Genomic DNA, 21,462 nt, shown 5'->3' on the forward strand with positions numbered 1-21,462 from the left:
CTGTAATAGCTCTAATGTTATTTATATCTTAATCTGCCCATGTAAAAAACTATATGTCGGGAGAAGTAGTAGAAAGATTAAGATATGCCTGAATGAACACAAATCATGGATAATGACTCAGTCTATGCAAGCTGCGATAGTAACGCATTGGGTAGAAGCAGGACACACTACAGAAGATATATAATGGCACGTTATTGACAAAATCGAAGTTGAGTAGGAGGGTGGCAATATAGAGAGATGGCTTAACTACCGTGAGCAAAAGTGGATTTACGATCTAGATACTATTAGCCCGAGAGGGCTTAATGCAGAAATTGAATGGATGTCTTTAGCTTAAATTTCCCACAGTTTTCTGAGTGGTCTATGCTGATTGGTTCTTGAAATCACATAACTTAATACTAGTTAAACAGGAAGTTGAGATGATGACACCATCTTAAAAATTTGTATAGACTGGCAACGAGTCGTCTGAATAGTAAGTCTAGAATATATCATCTAAGAGGGGGCATCGAGCAACTTTAATTTAAAGATATATGCTTAACTTAAACATATATGTAAAGAATAAATGGAAAATTAGAAATTTATTTCATAATGGTAGTGAGTGGAGGATAAGACCAATGAGGAGGCTCGCTACATATAACCTAAGCTTGAATGAAATATGTTATCTACTGAGGTCCTATCTCCTAACTAAGGGCTCCTTTAACAAAGGTGCACTAGCGTTTGTGCGTGCGCTACCCAAAAAAACTACCGCCTGCTCAAGAGGAGGCAGTAGCGGCTAGCGCACGCTATTCCGCGCATTAAGGCCCTAACGCACCTTTGTAAAAGGAGCCCTAAATGTTAAAAAGTTAATAAAATTGACTTTCTCTATAAAAATTTCTATGAAATACATAAGAGCTTTGGAGTGAATATAAATTATTTCTGAACAGTTTGAATGATATGGGAGCTAAGAAAAGTGCTAGGCTTCTGGAAACCCTTAAGGACTCTGTGACCAATACTGTCCGTACTTAATATCTAACAAAAATTGGTCCACAGTCAATGTTTATTCAAAACAGGAAAAAAGATTGAAAAGGACAGATTACTAATAGATAAATAATCTAGAAAATGGTTATATAAATGTAACTATGATCCCCAACCCTTAAACAAGATAATGCTGTCAAGTTTGTCGTGGATTTGTATGTATTTTTGTTTTTATTTATTTTTTATTTTTTATTTGTTTGATGGACATCAGTATGAGCCATGTGAAAGGTGCCCAGTATAAGGCTCAGGCAGTAACTTTGCGATGACTAGCATCATCCAGATAATATCTGGATAAAAATTGCTGCCTCATACATCATGTTTGTCCGTGACCGAAAAACAAATCCACAGAAATGAAAAGATAAATCACCAAGCTGTCCCTTACAATCTTAAATCCCCGAGATATGGCATATAACCTCCTAAGGGTGAGTTAAATAAGGTATCTGTGGCAAAAAATGCTATAGCTGAAATAAAATGTAGATTGATATAAATAACTGAAAAAAGTGCTAATGAAAAAATTAAAATGTTCACAACTTAAAAAATGAAAAAAAGTGAACGCGCCCACCAAGAAGACAAAAGAAAAAGGAAAAATGAAAAAGGTGACAAGAAGTCCAAATATTCAAAGTCACATACTTGAAAGAAGGGACTAAAGATTCAAGCAATAAGATAAAAAATGACTGACAGTCAATCCATTAAGTCTGAGTGAAAAGCGCTGAACCAATCCAAATCAATATGTTTCAAAGTCCCGCAGTTCATATGAAAAATTCAAAGAGAACATAAATTCTATAAGTCATCACTTAAATGTACATATGTCCCCGGTTTGAAAAAATGATAAATACTTAGCTTCCAGTCACTCGATGTAGAAAAGCGAGTGTTTCTGAAATCAATCTCCACTCGCAAGAAATCTCCACTCAACAGAGCTCCGTTTCGTACACCTTCGTCAGGAGCGAAGATCCTTGGTAATCTGAATCAAACGGCAAGCCTGCAATAAGGCTGTCGGGTAGGCGATGGGCAAACAATCAAAACCATCAACCTCTTGTTCTGGAGCGGTCTCAAATAAAGCCACCGCCTCTGTCCTTTTCAATCTTTTTTCCTGTTTTGAATAAACATTGACTGTGGACCAATTTTTGTTAGATATTAAGCTAAGAAAAGTGACATATCGTATGGTATCTGGGCTCTAGTATATCTTGGTTAAAAAGTTACAAAGTTCAGTACAGACCATCCTAAAGAGGTAACACCTTCATTCAACTCGTTTTTACCTGTTTGATAAGGCCTACTTTGGCTTCCAGGTTATTGTTTGCATAGGCACACTTCCCTTATCCACATTCTTTCACAAGTACATTCTCTCCATATACTTAACACTGTTCCAAATTCCTGCATTCCCTGGCACTGTGCTTATGAAAATTTACCCAACCTGTCAACATCTGTGCTCAGATTTTGTAGCAATGAACACAGTGAAGCCATTCTTACACAAAGTATGTTGTTTCAGTTATTGAAAACTCTTTTCTTTTTTTATATGCCTTTCACTCTATCCTGAACTTGAGCAGAGGTTAGGAAAAAGGAAAAATAATAATAATAATAATAACTTTATTCTTGTATACCGTATTACCATGAGTTGGTAAATCAATAATCCTAAACTCTTCAGCAGCAGCCAGTACCATCTAGTAACCATGTAATGATGATGATAGGCCTTGACACTAGAGGTTACTCTCCTTCCTCTGAGTGACTATCAGAAATGTAAATGCACGTAAACTTTTATTTTCATAGTGTTAAGGAACTTAAATATAAAAATATCTAACACTTTATTTTTTCCTTATCAATCTGCATATTTTGGAATTAATTGCCTTTAGAGTTGAGAAATCAACCTAACTCTTCATTCTTTTTAGCAGACAATTGAAAATGTACTTATTTCAGAAGTTTTTAAACTATAACAATGTATCTATAAGGATAGGGATGAAGAAAACCTTGGTTTTAATATCCTTATGTTACTGTAATCCACCTTGAATTTTTTGAGGCATGGGCAAAATATAAGTAAATATTTTGTACTGTATTTATATTTAAAGAAGAGGTAAGCACATTTCAGCATGGTGCAAACTCCACTTGTGGTACCATGAGACACTTCTTGGACATGAATGCTACTTTAAAATTACCTTTCAGTCTTAAGGCATACAGAGAGAAGAAGGGAGTGAAAACCCTGAGCCTCCCTTTCCATTAGCCCATGAAACTGTAGTGAGAAAAGTTTGTATAAAATAGAAAAAGTTGATGCAGAGGTCTGCAGCATTATAGATCCTCTTGAGCCACCATTTTGACACTACCCCAAGTTTGATGATCTAATTGTAAAGCACCAAGGGTGGAAAAATAGAGAATCTGGGATTTAGCAACTTTCTCAACCGGAGATGCTAAATCGGCTGATAAATTGTTCACTACATTATCCTCCTAAACCTTCTGCTCCTCTTCCTCCATTCTCCATCTCTGTAAATAATACTGTCATCATTTCAGTCTCCTCTGCTCACAACCTTGGAGTCAATTTGATTCCAACCTCTCATTTTCTATGCACATCCAACAAACTGCTAAGGCCTGTCGCTTCTATCTCTACATCATCAAAGTTTGCCTCTTCCTCTCTGAGCACACTACCTGGACTCTTGTAACCTCACGCTTAGATTACTGCAATCTACTTCTAACTGGTCTCCTGCAGTGCCACCTCCCCCCCCCCCTTCAAACTGTGCAATACTCTGCTGCAAGACTTCTTCTACCAACCTCGCTACACTCGTGTCACCCCTCTTCTTAAATCATTTCACTGGCTCCCTATCCACCTTTGCAAACAGTTCAAGCTCCTATTGCTCACCTACAAGTGTGTTCATTCTGCTGCCCCTCAATAACTCTCCTCTTTTCTCTCTCCTTATACACTTCCCATAGAACTCTGTTCCTCAGATAAGCTGCTCTGAGCTGTACGCTTCTCCTCCACTGCCAATTCCAGACTTCATTCCTTTCATCTAGCTGCCCCTTATGCCTGGAATAAATTACCTGAGTTTGTTCACCAAGTTTCTTCCCTTACATTGCTTAAAAGCAGACTGAAAACCCACCTTTTTGATATAGCCTTCAATCTAGAACCCTACTCCCCACCGCCTACCAACCTAGCCCACAGATTAACTATTCCCCTTAACTTAGGGCCTCTTCTATCAAACTGCGCTAGCAGTTTGTAGTGCAGTGAGCCACGCTGAATGGCTTGCGCTGCTCCCGACGCTCATAGAGTTCCTATGAGCATCAGGAACAGCACGGGGCCATTCAGCGCGGCTCTCTGCGCCAAAAACTGCTAGCGCAGTTTGATAGAAGAGGCCCTTAGTTTCTTTCTCTCCAGACTGGACTATTGCAATTTCATCTTCATATGCCTAACGAAGAAAAACCTCCACAGACTCCAGCGGATCCAAAATGCCGCGGCCAAGCTTATCTTTGCTAAAAGTAAATTCGATCACGTCTCACCACTCCTTTCCAAGCTTCACTGGCTTCCGATAACTTCCAGAGTCAACTTCAAATGCATCAGCCTAGCCTTCAAGATCCTCCACGGCATCCTTCCTCCATTAATTCCACTTTCCTGGAATTCCTCGAATCTTAGTACCTCCAGACTTACCCAAAAATCGAAACTATCCTTCCCCTCACTAAAAGGCATTTCCCACCCAGGAAAACTGGGGACTTCCCTCCTCTTCAGATTCACCGAGCTCTGGAATAACCTTTCCTCCCCCTTTCGGAACCTGAGTGCTTTCCAACCCTTCCGCAAACATCTGAAAACCTGGCTTTTCTCTAAAATCTAACTCTCCCTCCTCTCTGACATCCTAGCTCTCTAACATTCCTCTTCCCTCCGATCTTCATCTAACCATTTCCCTGGAGTTCCTTTCTTATTACAATCCCTCTAAACCGTGCCGAACTCCACGACCATGGAGTTGGCGCGGTATAAAAACCTAAGGTTTAGTTTAGTTTAGTTTAATAGTTCTTGTAAAATATGTTTCATCAATGTTCTTCTCTTGTATATCTATACTTGATATGTATAATTGAAATTACTAAATAAAATAAAAAAATTAAAAAGTTCTCCTTAACTGTATCTATGACATCATGTTTGTCTATCTTATCTGTTTAGATTGTAAGCTCTTTCGAGCAGGGACTGTCTTCTTTGTACAGCGCTTCGTATGTCTGGTAGCGCTATAGAAATAATTAATAGTAGTAGTTACATGTTTGACTTGGGCACTCCTGTTTTTTCTCTATCTGAGCCAAACATATACAGTAAGCTATATGTATGTATATTTATTTATTGAAAACTTTTTTTATACCGTTTAAAGAAAAAACTAAATGATTTACAGTAAAAACATACATAAAATAACAAACAAACTAAAATCTTAAAATCTCCATAATTAAATAGTTTCTTCTTTTCAGATAACAACTAATAAATCACAAAAATGCAATAACAAACAACAGTGTTTTTAACTGTTTCTTAAATTGAAGCCGATTTACACAGTCATAATTGGCCCACCAAAGCGTTCCACTTCTTAACACCAGCAATACAAAAAGTCAGTCATTGTACAGAGGCCAAATATTGGAGCCTTTACATATGTGATGAAATATGTAGTTGTTACTGGGTCAGAATGTTCCATCCATATCCCCTCTGCTCTAATGCTGTGGTTCCCAACCCTGTCCTGGAGGACCACCAGGCCAAAAGGGTTTTCAGGATAGCCCTAATGAATATGCATGAGAGAGATTTGCATATAGTGGAAGTGACAGGCATGCAAATCTGTTCCATGCATATTCATTAGGGCTAGCCTAAAAACCCGATTGGCCTGGTGGTCCTCCAGGACAGGGTTGGGAACCACTGCTCTAATACAAATAATGCTGCCTGATATTGAAAAATGAAGCACTTACATACATGGTGCTGAACGTCTAAGTGCTTTTTAAATATTGGGATCTTAGAGTATGACTGAAGCATCAATAAAGCTTCAATATTAATGTGTATTTTTGCTAAAATAGAGCTGTTTTCAAAAATAATAGTGTCAGAAAATGTGTTAATTCTTTCAGATTGGAAGATCCACAGAGAGCCCCATAGATTTCGTAGTAACGGATACAATTTCTGGCAGCCAGAACAATGATGAAACCCAGATAACACAAAGTACTATATCCAGATTTGCATGTAGGATTGTCTGTGATAGGAATCCACCATACACAGCACAAATTTTTGCAGCAGGATTTGACTCTTCTAAAAACATCTTTCTTGGGGTAAGTATAAACTGCTGGGGGGGGGAGGAAGGATGTTTCTTGGCTTTGTTGAGTGAGGATCAGCACAACATTCCTGCGCCTTTTTGATATATTAGAGTACAGATCTTTTTATTAGTTTTCCCGTGTATTTGAAAGTTACTTTGACCAGTGTAGCATTAGATATCTTCCTTCATGGATACTAACTAGTACTGGTTGTCTGGTGTCATGCCTGTCTGTCAGCAAGCAAAGCTTTTCCATTTTGGACATTCAGGCCCTGATTCTGCAAAGTGTGTCCCGATTGTAGGCAGCTGTAGGCGTCCTACAGCTGTCTAATCAGCCAATCGGGAGACACGTTTTCTAAAAAAAAAATGCTCCCTAGGCAGGTCGCCTATATTGAAGGCGCCTCCGGGAGCCTAAGGAGGCCCGCAAGCTCACCTAAGGCTAGGCAGTAGCCTTAGGCAAAGTTAGGCGGCCCTATTCGTCTCCCTAGTAGAGTGGAAGACACTTAAATGTAGGCCAGCAAAATGCTGGCCTACATGGTAAGTAGACGAGGCTGCTATACTTAATTGCAGCAAGGGATCTCCCTGCTGCAATTAGTATAGTGGCCACAGCTGCAGCCGCCAGTCTCCCCTCTACCCCCCCCAACGATTGCGGCAGGAGGGTACCCAATCCCTCCTGCCCACAGAACCCACGATCGCTGGCAGGAAGGTGATCAACCCTTCCTGCCGATAGAGTCACTCCACCCTACCCCTGACAATTGCGGCAGGATGGTGCCCAACCCCTCCTACCCACAGAACCCACGATCGCTGGCAGGAAGGTGCTCAACCTTTCCTGCAGGTAGGCCCCGCCCCCGAAGATTGCGGGCAGGAGGGTACCCAACCCTTCCTGCCAGACCCCCCCTCAATGACCCACCCCATCAAAACACCCCAACCCCCCTCTCCGGACCCCCCCATGAGCCCCCCCCTGGAACCCCTCCCCGGGTCCTCGCACCGTCCGGCCAGCAGGCTCGCCTCCATCCAAATGAGGTGGTCCCACCCCTCCCCTGCCCAACCCACAGGATCCTAGGGACAGATTGGCCCAGGCGCCTAAGGCCCCCTTCCTCGGGCCTCTCTGTTTCAAATGGACCCTCTTGACAAATTGATGTACTCGCCACTCACTGGATCCAATCACCCCTCCTCTCTCATCGGTTCTAGATTATCTCCTTCATCTTTCTAACTCTGATTTCAAAACAACTTCAGTCAGAGTTCATCTTTGTGCTATTAGTGCTTTTCATACTCCTCTGGACAAAAAAACATTATCTGTACATCCCTTGGTGTCCAGATTCATACCAAGCCAAATTTTCCAATATTTTTTTCATTTTATTTTTGCTAGGTTTGCTTAATTTTGCTATTTTTTTTTTTCTTGCTTGCTTTTCTTTCTGCTTTGATATGGAAATTTTGTAGCTTTCTCTTATGCTGCCTTTTTGTATGCCTATAGTATTCACAGTACTGTACTCCTCTTTCTTCTCTTCATATTTCTCTAGCATGTATTTAAATACTTCTTACATAGATACTATAATTAGATTGTGAGCCCACTGGGACAGAGAGGGAAAATTTTCTAAAGATTGAAAATGTAACCCTCATTTCTAATGTATTAGTATTATAAACCACTTAATAATCCGCCTTGAACCGCAAGGTAATGGCGGAATAGAAATCCCTAATGTAATGTAATGTAATGTAATAATCATGTACAAGCGGTATATCAAATATAGTAAATCCAATCCAAACATATAATTTATTTATTCAGCGTTGCCTTTTGAACAGAACATTTTCTAATGGAGTATAATCTGGATGATGTCACTAAACAGCAGTAATTCTCATTTTATGTTCTGTCAAATAGAATGTATTGGTGGCAAAAACCATATTACAATGCATGCATTTGTAGAAATAAAATACAAACCTTGAATCTAGATTTTGGAATTAAATTAGACTTTCAAATCTAAACTTAAGATACAGTAGGTATTCTTGTTTTAAGAGGTTTTACTTTCTAAGGACTTTATTTACTAACCTGCTTTGACAATTTTGCACTTGGTAAGTAGGCTTCATGCAGAATAACGGAGCTTTTATTAATACAAGTTAGTGCATGAGGCTGTAAATTTGTGTGTGAGGTGCCTAAGTTAATTAAGAAATGCCATGCTTGCCCTGGATCGGTAGCATGGAATGATGCTACTCTTTGGGTTTTTGCCAGGTACTAGTGACCTGGATTGGCCACCATGAAAACGGGCTACTGGGCTTGATGGACCATTGGTCTGACCCAGTAAGGCTATTCTTATGTTCTTATTTAAAACGGCAAAAAAAGAAAGTTAAAGTGCCTACCGGCACCTAAAAAATCAGTGCCGGAATCGCATCTCCTTAGGCAATTTAGGCCACTTTGATCGACTGTCGTTGGAAGTGGCGTTATGCAGCCTAAAACGCCTATATTGGTGCGATTCACAACAAAGATAGGTGCTGGAAATGTAGGCCTGGAATACGCTGACCTACATTTCCGGCGCCTATCTTTCCTGGAGGCACAGTTCTGTATACGGTGCTGTCGTGTGATTGACATGCAATCGGCAGCCGCCATATAGAGAATCCGGGCCTCACTGTAGCGAGAAATGACTTGTTTAAAGTCAGAAATAATATAAGTGGGTAAAGTGGGATTTCAGCCTTGGCTTCCTTGGTTCTGAGCCTGCTATTCTAACTCCTGGATAATTATTCTGCTCCAATATTATCTAATCTAATCTTCTATTTTTGTGTTAAGGTGACTTAAAGAGGGGGGTGAGGAAGGAGATGGGGGGAGGAGGGGTGGGAGAAGAGAAGAGAGGGGGAGGAGAGGATACAGGTGATTAAGTGTCACATAGATGAGTTTTCAGTTTCTTCTGGAATATGGTGTAGTTAGATTCCATCCTGATCATTTCAGTAAGGTCATTCCAAGTTTTTACACCTAGAAAGGTGAGCATGGAGTGGAAAACACGTTTGTATTGCAGATTTTTTGTGGAAGGGAGATTTAGAAGTATTCTCTTGAGGGTTCTGCGGGAAGTAGACCATGCCTTGGAGAAGAATTGGATGAGAGGAGCCCTGGAGTTTCTGTAAAGTATACGGTGAATGATGCATGCAGTTTTGAAGGTTATTTGTGATTGGATAGGTAGCCAGTGCAGTTGCCTGATTAAGTCTGTAATCGAGTCATATTTTCTCAGGTTGAAGATTAGTCTGACTGCGGTTATCCTATTGTCATATTGATGAATTTGTTTAATTTTTTAGCTGCCTTTCCAAATAAGTGATTTTCATCTGGATTGGATTGGATCATTTGAATTTACCGCTGTTGGGTAATATATGCGCAAACATGTCTGTTAACACATGCAACCTTATTGTAGACAGAATGTAGAAATCTGAATTCTGGTAGTAGTTTTGAAAAGGAGAATATTTACATAAGAGTTGTCATACCAGGACAGACCAAAGACCCGTCAAGCCCAGTATCCTTTTTCCAACAGTGGCCAGTGGTCAGGAGGATATGATGCTTAACAATGAACGAAGGCAACCTTCTTTAGGTATGGACAGGGCAGGATTAATTCGTCGAGGGCCCCTAGGCACCCAAGTACACTGGGCCCCCTGCCCCGCCCCACCCCACCATGTGCCCAGGCAGAAACAGGAAGCTGCGTCAGAGGGAAGTTTTGGGCAAGCAGTACCACTTGCACAATTACAGTTCCCGTTGCCTTTCTTACCCGCGTTGCTTGCTTGTCTTGCTTTACGTCAATGGGGGAGGGGGGGGGGAGATCCCGTGTTGCCGATCGATGCTGGAGGGGCCAATCGTCGTTTAGAAAAAACAATGTTGATACCCTCCTTCATCGGGCCCCCCTGACCATTTTGGGCCCTAGGCACGTGCCTACTTGGCCTATTGGTTAATCCTGCCCTGGGTATGGAAATTGAGTTTGAGGTTTTGGACAGTTATTATGAATTATATCTGTTGGACTTTAAGAAACATCTTTGTTTCATAGTTATATAAATTTCTTGTTGGGATATTTGTTAATGCTAGTTTATGTCTTTTAGGAACAGTGATTTCCCTTCTTGTTTATATCACTTTAAAGCATTTTATTAAAAAAAAAACAAAAAAAAATAACTACTTCAGATGGGGTTTTTTATGCTCTAGCTACAGATCTGTGGCCAGTATTCCTTTTCTGGAAAAGATATTTGGAAAAGTAGCCACAGCACAGCTAACAGACTTCTTGGAGGAGTCAGGGGTCTTGATGTATTTATGTGTGGAAAATTGGACTTAATGATAATACACAATGCAATTCTTTGTAATGGATATGGAGGAACAGGCCATGTTGGTTTTATTTGCTCTTTCTAGTGCTTTGACCCAGATGACTCTGCTTTGCTGAATAGAAAAACATTGAGTATTGTAGGAAAGACTATGAAATGTTTAGCATCTGTCCTGTTGCTTTTCTATAGCAGAAAAAAAGAGAGGTTTCTGGGTTGAGACTAATGAATTGGAGTTTCATAAGGATCATCACTATCTCCCATCATTTTTATTATCTATACGCAATCCCTAAGGACTTGATATATTCATTTGGTCTATGGGGATTCATATACTTTCATGCTGATGATATTCAGCTTGCAGTTCCTGTACTCCAAATATCCACTCAGGATTTGAGTAAAGCAGAAGCAACAATTGCTATGTGGCTATTTGAGAATTCATTGATTCTTAATAGCAGTAATAGAAGTTTTTCTCTGTTTCATCTAAGATTTCTCTTGATCCCTCTTAAGTCAATTGTATGCTCTACAAAATATAGTTGGCTCTCCAGTGGCTAGAGAGATGGACCACGTTGCTATTAACCTAGATTATAGTAACTAGATCTTGTAGCACCTAAAGGGACCTGTGGTAAAATAACCCATCTTAGTGGTGGCCCCTGCTGATAACTTCCCCTTAAAGAGTTTTAATTTGAAAGCCCGCTGTGGATTGGCCACTGTGTAAACAAAATACTGGGCCTGAAGGCCATTGGTCTGACCCAGTACGGCTGTTCTTATGTCCTTATGTAACATTAGACAATAGTTAATGTGCCATCTTGTCTGGCAAACAAAATCTTGTGTTCCCCTAGTCCCCAAATCTTCAGTGAAAATCAAGCCAAAATCAAAAACAAAACTGCATCCAAAAAATAGTCCATACACACTCCACATCCAAAACAGTAAAATCCAAATGCTTCTGAAAGCTCCCCTCAACTTCCTCGACACAGATCATGTTTCAACTGTTCTGTTTCAAGAGGAAGAATCCAATGCAGGAGGAGGGAGGTGGGGGGGGGGGGGGAACGCCACCAACTACCAAGCACAGCAGGAACCACATCAACCAAACAGAAGATTTGGAACTGGGAAACACAAGATTTTGTTTGCCAGACAAGACAGAACGCCATGGCACATTAACTCTTGCCTTCCTGATCAGGAGAGGACATCAGAGAAAACAGCTGAGATCAGTCTTTTTCTTATCTTTTTACTCTGTTTATTCAATTGGAGGTAGGGAGGGCGTGTGCTATGATGGACATGTTTAACATCTTTTTAGCCTGTCTGTGGCATTTCTGATGTTGATTCCACTGAGCCCACATTTATATTTATCTTTTTTTTGTCATTTTTCTGTATGTGTTTTTGAATCTACTTGAATTCTCTTGTTTTGTGAATTCTCAACATGTTTCAGCCACCCGTTGATACACAGCTCATCCAGAGAAGATGAACTCCTGGTTGGGGCCCGTTGATTACTCAAGCCTATTCTTATTTTACATTTAGGAAATCTTTAAAAACTTATTTATTTGATGAACAAGAATGTTGATTCATTTAATATTCATGATGGTGTTTTTATACTTTTACTTTACTTTTGTTTAACATATTTTAATCAATCTTGTGCTGTTTTATTTCTGTTTATCATATTTTTAATCAATGCTGTACTAATGGTTGTGTGCAGAAGTGTATTTTGAAATTGTATTTCTTGCTGACTAGTTTCAGTTTTCTGTTGTGAACCGCCTAGAACTGTTGGTGGGGCGGTATACGAGAAAATAAATTATTATCCAGGCAGCTACGCTTCACTGTGAGTTCCGGTTCATTTGTACGTTGTTTGTGTTGTCCTCTCAGGAACTCCTTGGACTCCTGAGGAAGATGTGTTAGTCGAAACACGGATCGTGTCGGGTCCCTGTTCCTTCATCACATAGGTGTACCACATTTTTACAACGGTTATTGTTTGAAATAAAGACGTCATCTAGTACATCGTTTTGGCAGTATTTCTCTTTGTTTTTGTGTTATTCTACATCTACTGCAGTTTTGTTGGATTTCTTTTTGTGTTATAGCGTTACCCTCCAACAGGTGTCAAAAAGAATGATGGGTTTCAGCACTGCAAATGTTGTGCAAAAATTGTATTTTGAATTTGTGCACAGAATTGTTTAAAAAGTTCTTACACTGGTTATATAGACCTTAATGCTGGATTTAAAGCAGTTTTTTTTTAACCAGTATTTTTCGATCTTACTTAGGAAAAAGCAGCTAAGTGGAAGAATCCTGATGGTCATATGGATGGACTAACAACAAATGGTGTTCTGGTGATGCATCCAAAAGGAGGGTTTACAGAGGAATCCAGACCGGGCATATGGCGGGAAATCTCAGTCTGTGGTGATGTTTACACATTACGGGAAACCAGATCGGCTCAACAAAGGGGTAAACTGGTAAGCTAACGATAGTTTTTATGGTTAAAAGCAAAACTGGCATGTGGCGGGAAACCAGATTGGCTCTACAAAGGGGTAAACTGGTAAGCTAGTGATAGTTTTCATGGTTAAAAGCAAAGTTATTGTTCACGTCATGTCACTTTCATTTTCTTTTCCTTTCTATAGCAAAATCTTTGAGCTGGTTATGAGAGAAGATCAGATGCAATAGGACAGTAACAAATGAAGCAATCTGTTTTGAGTTTTGTTGCTTTAAAAAAAAAAAGTATAGAAGGAAGTTTCCAAAGCATATTGGAGATAATTTTAAAAGGAACTTAAGCAAGTAGAATGATGTGTTTTGTGCTCGAGTAGGATCTTATAAAATTGCCAGGAGATACATGTGTACAAATTAGGTCCACTAGCACAAGGGTAGGCAATTCCGGTCCTCGAGAGCCAGAGCCAGGTCAGGTTTTCAGGATATCTATAATGAATATGTATGAGATAGATTTGCTTGCACTGCCTCCTTGAGATGCAAATGTATCTCATGCATATTTATTATGGATATCCTGAAAGCCTGACCTGTCTCCGGCTCTCAAGGACCGGAATTGCCTATTCCTGCACTAGCACATTGCTCCTATCTTTAATGCATAGGCTTTCCTGGGGAGGAGAATAGGCAGGAGGAGTAGGATTAGCATTTATGTGCATGCTTGCCTATTCTTTCCTATTTTGGAACAGTTGTAATTGTGTGTGTTTACTTTATATGGGGTAATTTTAAAAAATTCAGATATATTGCTGTTTATAAACTACACAAACCAGATCAAAACAAATTATAGAACTGACAAATATTGATCTCCAGATGAACAGGTAGCTCAGTAGTTGTCAGTGTATTTAACCCTACAAACTAAAATAAACTATATTGAGATTTCAATTTTTGGACCAGTATGTTTTTCACTTCATCTTCATTTCAAAATGAGACAACATAGAATGATTTTTTTGTGATCGAGTAGGATCTTATAAAATTGCCTGGAGATACATGTGTACAAATAGATCCACTAGCACATTGCACCTCAATATCGGTGTTTCTTCATCCACATATTTTGATAAATTTACATTTCTTAGGACCCCTGAGGAAGGTATGCAGCATGCTACCCTCTAGGCAGGAGTGAGTGAGCTTCCCTCCTGCCGTTTGCTCTTCCAAAGGTACGGGGGAGGGGGTTTCCGGGATGTGGGAGAGGAGCCCAAGAATGTTGGGGAGATGGGTGGAGATATCAGGGGAGGTACAGGATGTCAGGGAAAGGGGTGTAGGGCTCTGTGGCTCAGCTGATCCTGGCAGGGGGAATCCCCCAAACCGGCTCAGTTGATGAGGATTCCTTTTGCCGCAATCAGCTGATGGGAAGCCTATGGGGGGGTGTTGCTCTGTGGGTGGTGGGAGAGTAAGGGGGGGGGGTCATGCCTTAAATCCTCCAGTGGTCTTCTTAATAGTTTGGGCCCCTTTGTTGAACTTAGACAAACTCAAACAGGCCTAACTGCCGGTGTCTAAGCTCCCTCTAGGAAAGTTTTGATTATGGCTGGGGTATGCCCAGGTTGAAGCCCACCTGATTCCCACCCATAACACACCTCCCAACACACCCCTTTGCTCTCTGGACATACAACAGCTTAGAAGTGTTGCTGCATGTCCAGAAAGTTGATTTTGATTATGGACAATTGGACGTCCCTGCTATTAGGACGTCCAAGTGCCAACCTAGGCTGGTTGTTTGACGTTTTAAACTTTTGATTATGAGCCCCCATAGGGTCTACTATAAGTAAGGTGCTCACATTTAGATAGTGAATAATCATGTAAATGATTAGAATATTGACATATACGAGAAATGCTCATAGTGCATATCTCACAGGTAGGCATATTATATGAGCAGAGTCTAGACAGAGCAGGGGCATGATTCACATTTAATGTATGTAATTATAAGTTATGCATATATCTCTGGCTTTTAGGCACAAGCATTTACACCAATTCTATGGCTGGTGTGAGTGTTTGTGCCTAAAATAACTCATATATGCATATATTCCCCTTTGGTGCCTACTTTCCTTTATAGAAAAGGAACCCTTTAGGTGCACTGTAATTGAACTACCCTCATACAATCATATATGCATGAGAATGCCCTTATTAAATTATCCTTTTAGAGTATACGCACACAACTACATGGTCTTCGGAGCAGGTGTAAAAGTGTGTGCTGGTGTTTGTGTGCTACTAGAGCTGGATCTAGGAGCTTATGTTATACAAATACATACATGCCTTTCATAAGAACATAAGAAGTTGCCTCCGCTGAGGCAGACCAGAGGTCCATCTCGCCCAGCGGTCCGCTCCCGCGGCGGCCTATTGCCTGAGCAGTGGTCCCTGACTATTTCGATAACCTACCTCTACTCCTATCTGTACCCCTCAATCCCTTTGTCCTCTAGGAACCTATCCAAACCTTCTTTGAAGCCCTGTAACGTGCTCCTGCCTACCACAGCCTCCGGAAGTGCATTCCATGTATCCACCACCCTCTGGGTGAAAAAGAACTTTCTGGCGTTTGTTCTAAACCTGTCCCCTTTCAATTTCTCCGAGTGCCCCTCTCATTTGTGCTCGATTTTATCATACGATGTCTACCACCAGTTTACTGAAATGACAATAACTGAACAGGTTTTTTTACATTATGTATACCCCCTAGTCTTCCATTTTCAACCATATTGCATATAATTATGGTAAAGAAAATTAATGTGTAGTGTTAACCAGCATGCTACTTTAAATAGGGATACAATTACACATTGTAAATATTCTGGAGCTTACAATTTATATGCTGGACTCAAAATAATATGAAACATAATAACTAGAATGAATCCCCTTTTATATTTACATGTAAATGCTAAGACCTAACAGAGGTTGCAAAAGGCAAATTATTCAACTCCATTTCATATCAGAATGCTGTTCACAGGAGAAGGAACATGATTTATCTGCATCCCTGAAAAGCTTTAACCCAATTACATTATCACCTGCCTTAAAGGAACAGTGAAGTAAACCAGGAAGCAGCAGCGCCAAAATTGGTGTAGATTTTCATTATAAGAATGGCATCGTTTGTTAGAATGATTCATGAGAAGTCAGTATTAACTACTTGACCCTTCCCAAGTTGTCTAGGATGTGGGAACTTGCTCTGCCCCTTTGATGATGTCAGATGCTGCCGGGATTTAGAGGCAGGCTGCTAATACAGCTTGAGTGAACTGAACCTGTGCTGCTGTGCCTTCTGCCCTTTGAGGCTGGAGATTTGGGGAGTGGAAGCAGTCTTTGCCATCTAGGTCTACCTACCTGACCCTTTCCAAGTTGTCCGGGGTGTGGGAGCTTGCTCTGTCCCTTTGATGACATCAGTGTTATAACTGGTTTGAGGGATTTTAACTTAGAAATATCTGTCAGGCATAATGTGTTTCTCCCAATATCAAATGATGGCCCCAAAAACAGTTTCATTTGACATTGAGACAATTATCTTTAAAAGGGAAATCAGGTGAAAGACAACTATAAAGATCCCTGAGGCAGGCCAAAGGCAAAAACACTGGCAGTGTCGGGTTGTTCATTGAACAAATAACTATTGGTCCCAGTTCTGTTGGCTTGTACACTTCTTTTTGGATGATATGTTCTGATGAAATGTTGCAGGATTTTATTATTCTTATGTCTGGGTTAGGGTGCAATAGTGGAGGAATTGACTCATAAAAGAGGGTGCATATTGGATTTAATTTTTGTACAAGAACAGCAAACCTTTGAGATTAGTTTAGAGCAGAGGTAGGGAACTCCGGTCCTCGAGAGTCGTATTCCAGTCGGGTTTTCAGGATTTCCCCAATGAATATGCATTGAAAGCAGTGCATGCAAATAGATCTCATGCATATTCATTGGGGAAATCCTGAAAACCCGACTGGAATACGACTCTCGAGAACCGGAGTTCCCTACCCCTGGTTTAGAGCCTATTGTGTTGGCGATGCCTTGGTCAAATCATAAAGTTTTCATTTACAGTGACGATCCCTCATTTTTCCTATGTTTGTCAGTTGAGAGTGACAAAATATAAATGGCTCTCTTACAAGATAGGAGAACTGAGGTGGCTGTGGATGCCTCGGTTGTCCTCTTCTAATGCTGTAATTATGTGGCACGCTTCATTAGTCAACCTTGGAGAAGATTGCTCCTTTGCAAAGGGTTAGTGGTGAAATTAAGGTGTGTTGTCCTTGGTATTCAGTAGAAGTGAGGCAGAGCAAACGAGGCCTCCATGAGAAGGAGCAACAATGGAGGAAATATCCTGATGGGTTTACACAGGAGGCGTATTTGGTAGCTTTGGATGATTATAAACAGTTGGTATTGAGTGCAAAGTAGAATTATTATATTGCTAAAGTTGCAGCAGTACATTCTTGGTCAAGGGAGTTCACTATTGTTAATTCTTTGGTGGCCCTTTCAGTGAATAGGATTCTTTTTCCCTCTTGTGAGCAGTTTGCTGGGCGGTTTGGGTTTTTTTTCCAATGAAAGTAGGAGATAATTTGTGCCGGATTTCCTAAATATGAGCAGAAGATATGGAAGGATGTAGCTGAACTCTAGTTAGAGTTTGTGCCAGTCTCTGTAGATGTTGTTCAGGCTATTGACTCAAATTGTCCCCTTAATGCAGGGATCTCAAAGTCCCTCCTTGAGGGCCGCAATCCAGTCGGGTTTTCAGGATTTCCCCAATGAATATGCATTGAAAGCAGTTCATGCACATAGATCGCTTGCATATTCATTGGGGAAATCCTAAAAACCCGACTGGATTGCGGCTCTCAAGGAGGGACTATGAGCCCCCTGCCTTAATGTTTATGCACCGGCAGTTTTGAAAGCTGTGAAGGATGCTGTTACACTATCTATGGTGTGTTAATGCCATTTCAAAGGCTAGTGTAAATACTGGTGCCTAAAGCTGGCAGTTGCACATGTACATCATAGTATGCTGTAACTTACACACACATCTGCAAAGTGCACACACCTGACCTGCCCATGGGCACAACCCGTTGTAGGTGTAAACTACAGCATTCAGGGGCTAGGTGGATAGAATAGTGCAATCAGCTGGCACCCCGCATGAAAAAACAAAACGGCGGTTTGCAGATAAGTTCCTGTTTTTCAGCCATTTTATGAAGGGTTTAAAATTCACCAGGCTTTATACTTCTCAGGAGCTTTTCACCAATGTCATTTAAAAGCGTTGTTGAATTGTTGATTGATTTATTTGAATCCTATTTAAATTCAATTCTCCATGCTATACAGACGCCAGGGTTTTGGGCGATTGATAACAGTTCTTGCATTAATTTATAGCTTAAAGAGAAAAAGTAAAAAAGCAGTTTAAAAAAAAAATTTGCACTATGAATTATAGATTTTTAGATTAGCCCATAGAGTGTTTTAAAATGATGTGAGTGGGTAATGTCTGCCAAGCACGCTTGTGCATTTGGCGGTGTTGAACCCTGGTGAACTCGCACAAAACCTTTTCACAGGAGTTCCCACTTACTGATGTAACACTCTGTTGGTAACACCCAAGCAAACACTTGGCATAAGGGGTTCAGCTATCCCTAAACCCTTCAGGTGTCTGGAGAATAGAGAGCTGGTCTGGTTTTTGGAGAATAGTGCAGTTGCATGCATAACCACAAATTAGTATCATCACCAATTAGGTTCAAACAATTTTTACTGATGCAATCAACAACAAAAATAACATCAGAGCACATAGAACAGTAATGATGCATCAAATATAATAATAAGATAAACATATCGATGCAGTCAATATCACATACAATATCAAGGCGCTTAGAACAATAATGAAGCATCAAATACAATAATATGATAAACATAATAATTAATGCTACTTAAGAGCTGCTATTGGTACTTAATGGCGCCTAATTAAACAATTAAGTTAGGTGTGCAACTGCCATTATTCTATAAATTGTGCACCCAAATTTGTGTGAACAACTTTATAGAAGCCAATGGACAGTGGCAATATTCAACCACTAAACATACATATAGATAAGTGGCCATTTTAGCAGCCCTAAAGTAAGTAGCCTACTTAGCTATACGTAGAGCAGCCACCCTAACTCTGTCCCATGATGTTGCCGAAGTGGTTAGAGCAATTTCCGCCACTATCCACAGAATGCCATTAAAAATCAGCAGCCAGTAGACTTATGCATTTATGGGCCCATCTTTTGCCATTAGCAGAATGTGTGCGTCACAAATTCACTGGTCTTGTGTGGAGAAATCCATTTTTCCATAGATTTCAGGGTTTATTCAAGCTAGGAAAGAATTGCAGGAATAAACACATTACTGTAATATGAAGCATTGATTTTTTCTTTCCATTTTCAATGACTAAGAAGCTCTGATCTCAAGTGTTGTTCCTCTTTTTATATTCCGAAGGTGGAGAATGAAACCAACGTCCTGCAGGATGGTTCCCTGGTTGACCTGTGTGGCGCCACCCTTCTGTGGAGAACAGCGGATGGTTTGTTTCACACGCCGACTCAGAAGCACATAGAAGCTCTGCGACAGGAGATTAATGCAGCTAGGCCGCAGTGCCCCGTTGGGTTGAACACATTGGCGTTTCCCAGTATTAACCGTAAGGATGTAGTAGAAGAGAAACAACCCTGGGCTTACCTCAGCTGCGGCCACGTGCACGGCTACCACAACTGGGGACATCGTAGTGACACAGAAGCAAATGAGCGTGAATGTCCGATGTGTAGAACAGTCGGCCCTTATGTGCCTCTGTGGCTTGGCTGCGAAGCAGGATTTTACGTGGATGCTGGACCTCCCACCCACGCTTTCAGTCCATGTGGACATGTTTGCTCAGAGAAGTCTGCGAAGTACTGGTCCCAGATACCTTTGCCCCACGGCACACATGCATTTCATGCCGCTTGTCCTTTCTGCGCAGCTCAGCTTTCTGGCGAAGAAAACTGCATTAAACTCATTTTCCAAGGCCCAGTTGACTGATGGTATTTACAAGACTATAAGATTGTTTTGTTAAAATCGTTACTGTGAAGGTTTTGCCACTAACTTTAGATGTAACTTTTTTTTGATAATGTCGCTATGAATGAGGAGAACAGACAGTGCAGGATTTAACGAAGACAAGATATTTTAGCCTGGCAGACCTCAGTAGTTTCATTGAGCACTTTCACTGAGGTCTACAGTGTTTAGAAAATGGCTTTTACCACAGACCTTTGGTAAGAAACATGTCTTAAATGTTAATTTCTTAAAAAAAAAGTTTCAATTTTCTAATGAACAGTATTTTCTTCTAATATTTCATTTTTAATAACATTTTGCAGAAGTAGAAGAAACTTTAAGAGCATAATCTTGTATTGAAAACTTTGCAACATAACAGAGTTGACTATTTTCTCAAAGAGATAAAACACTGTGGGCTTTGAAAGTGTCTGTCAAATACACCTATGAGAAGTTGGATATGGAAAAGAAAATTATGCCTGTAATACAGCTGGTGACTTTCATAGTATATTGCTTTTGGGGGTCTTTTCATGCCAGCACTCCAAAGCACCAGTACCAACACATGGATCTACCCACTCAGTGGGGTTCAAGTACCTAAAAGCTATCTAGCCTTTTTTTTCTTACAAACTATTTAATGGACTTTTATATTTTGTGTATTGCAGTGGGTCTCTGCTGCTCAACTTGAATTTTAAGGGGTTGTAATATTATGATATAGTGATTAAAAGGAAAAAAAAAAAAAAAAAGGACCTTCTAGCAACCCATCACTGTAGAAAGAAACCATAGGTATATTTTCTTCTGGAGCTGAGAAGTAAAGAAGGGGGGTCAATGTTTGGGCTGTGATAATTAATCATAAAAGGTGAATATTTGAAATTCCCTGTTTTGAAAGGGAATAGAGAGAGACAGACTTCTTTTTTTGTGACTCTGATGGAGTAAAATTAGATTAAAGAACACAATCATTAAAAAAAAAAGAACAACCCAGTTCTGTTGCACACCAACAATCAGTACTATAAAATATTCTTCAATGACTCAGTGAGTGTAGAACTGCCCAAATCAAGTTTCTGTTTGATATACTGCCTAATTAGTGTACTGTCTAGGTGGTTCACAAGGTTTACAAAATAAAATTTATCAGGAAAATAAAAGAAAGGAAGGAGAAATTACAACTTGTATTGAGAAAAAAACAGGACCTTGCTAATGTTTGAGTCCAGGTTCCATAAACCACCAACACCCATGCCATTTAGTTGGTCTAGCAACAGAGATCAAGATTAGAGAATGACACAGGGATAAATTTGACCCCATCCCCGTGGGATCTATCTCCATCCCCATTCCTGCCCCATTCCTGCAAGCCCTGTCCTCATCTGCACAAGCCTCAAACACTTTAAAATCATAAGTAGCAACATTCTAGAGCTCAGATTGTGACGTCATAATGCCTCATTCCACCAATGCCTAAGCTCTGTCTTCATCTGCACAAGTCTCAAACACTTTAAAATCATAAGTAGCAACATTCTAGAGCTCAGATTGTGATGTCATAATGCCT

General features: G+C 40.3%; 1 protein-coding gene across 1 annotated transcript in view; it reads left to right on the forward strand.

Annotated features, from left to right (window-relative positions):
• The window catches only part of PELI2 (pellino E3 ubiquitin protein ligase family member 2), a 163,304-nt gene extending 142,622 nt beyond the window's left edge, over nucleotides 1–20,682 (forward strand). Inside the window, exons 4-6 of the mRNA XM_033953500.1 lie at nucleotides 6,070–6,267; nucleotides 12,770–12,958; nucleotides 19,356–20,682. Of these exons, the coding sequence (XP_033809391.1) occupies nucleotides 6,070–6,267; nucleotides 12,770–12,958; nucleotides 19,356–19,922 (954 nt within the window). The 3' untranslated portion in view covers nucleotides 19,923–20,682. The remainder of the gene's footprint in view (nucleotides 1–6,069; nucleotides 6,268–12,769; nucleotides 12,959–19,355) is intronic.
• The last annotated feature ends 780 nt before the right edge of the window (nucleotides 20,683–21,462 follow it).

This window comes from Geotrypetes seraphini, chromosome 7, assembly GCF_902459505.1.
Source record: "Geotrypetes seraphini chromosome 7, aGeoSer1.1, whole genome shotgun sequence".
NCBI lineage: Eukaryota > Metazoa > Chordata > Amphibia > Gymnophiona > Dermophiidae > Geotrypetes > Geotrypetes seraphini.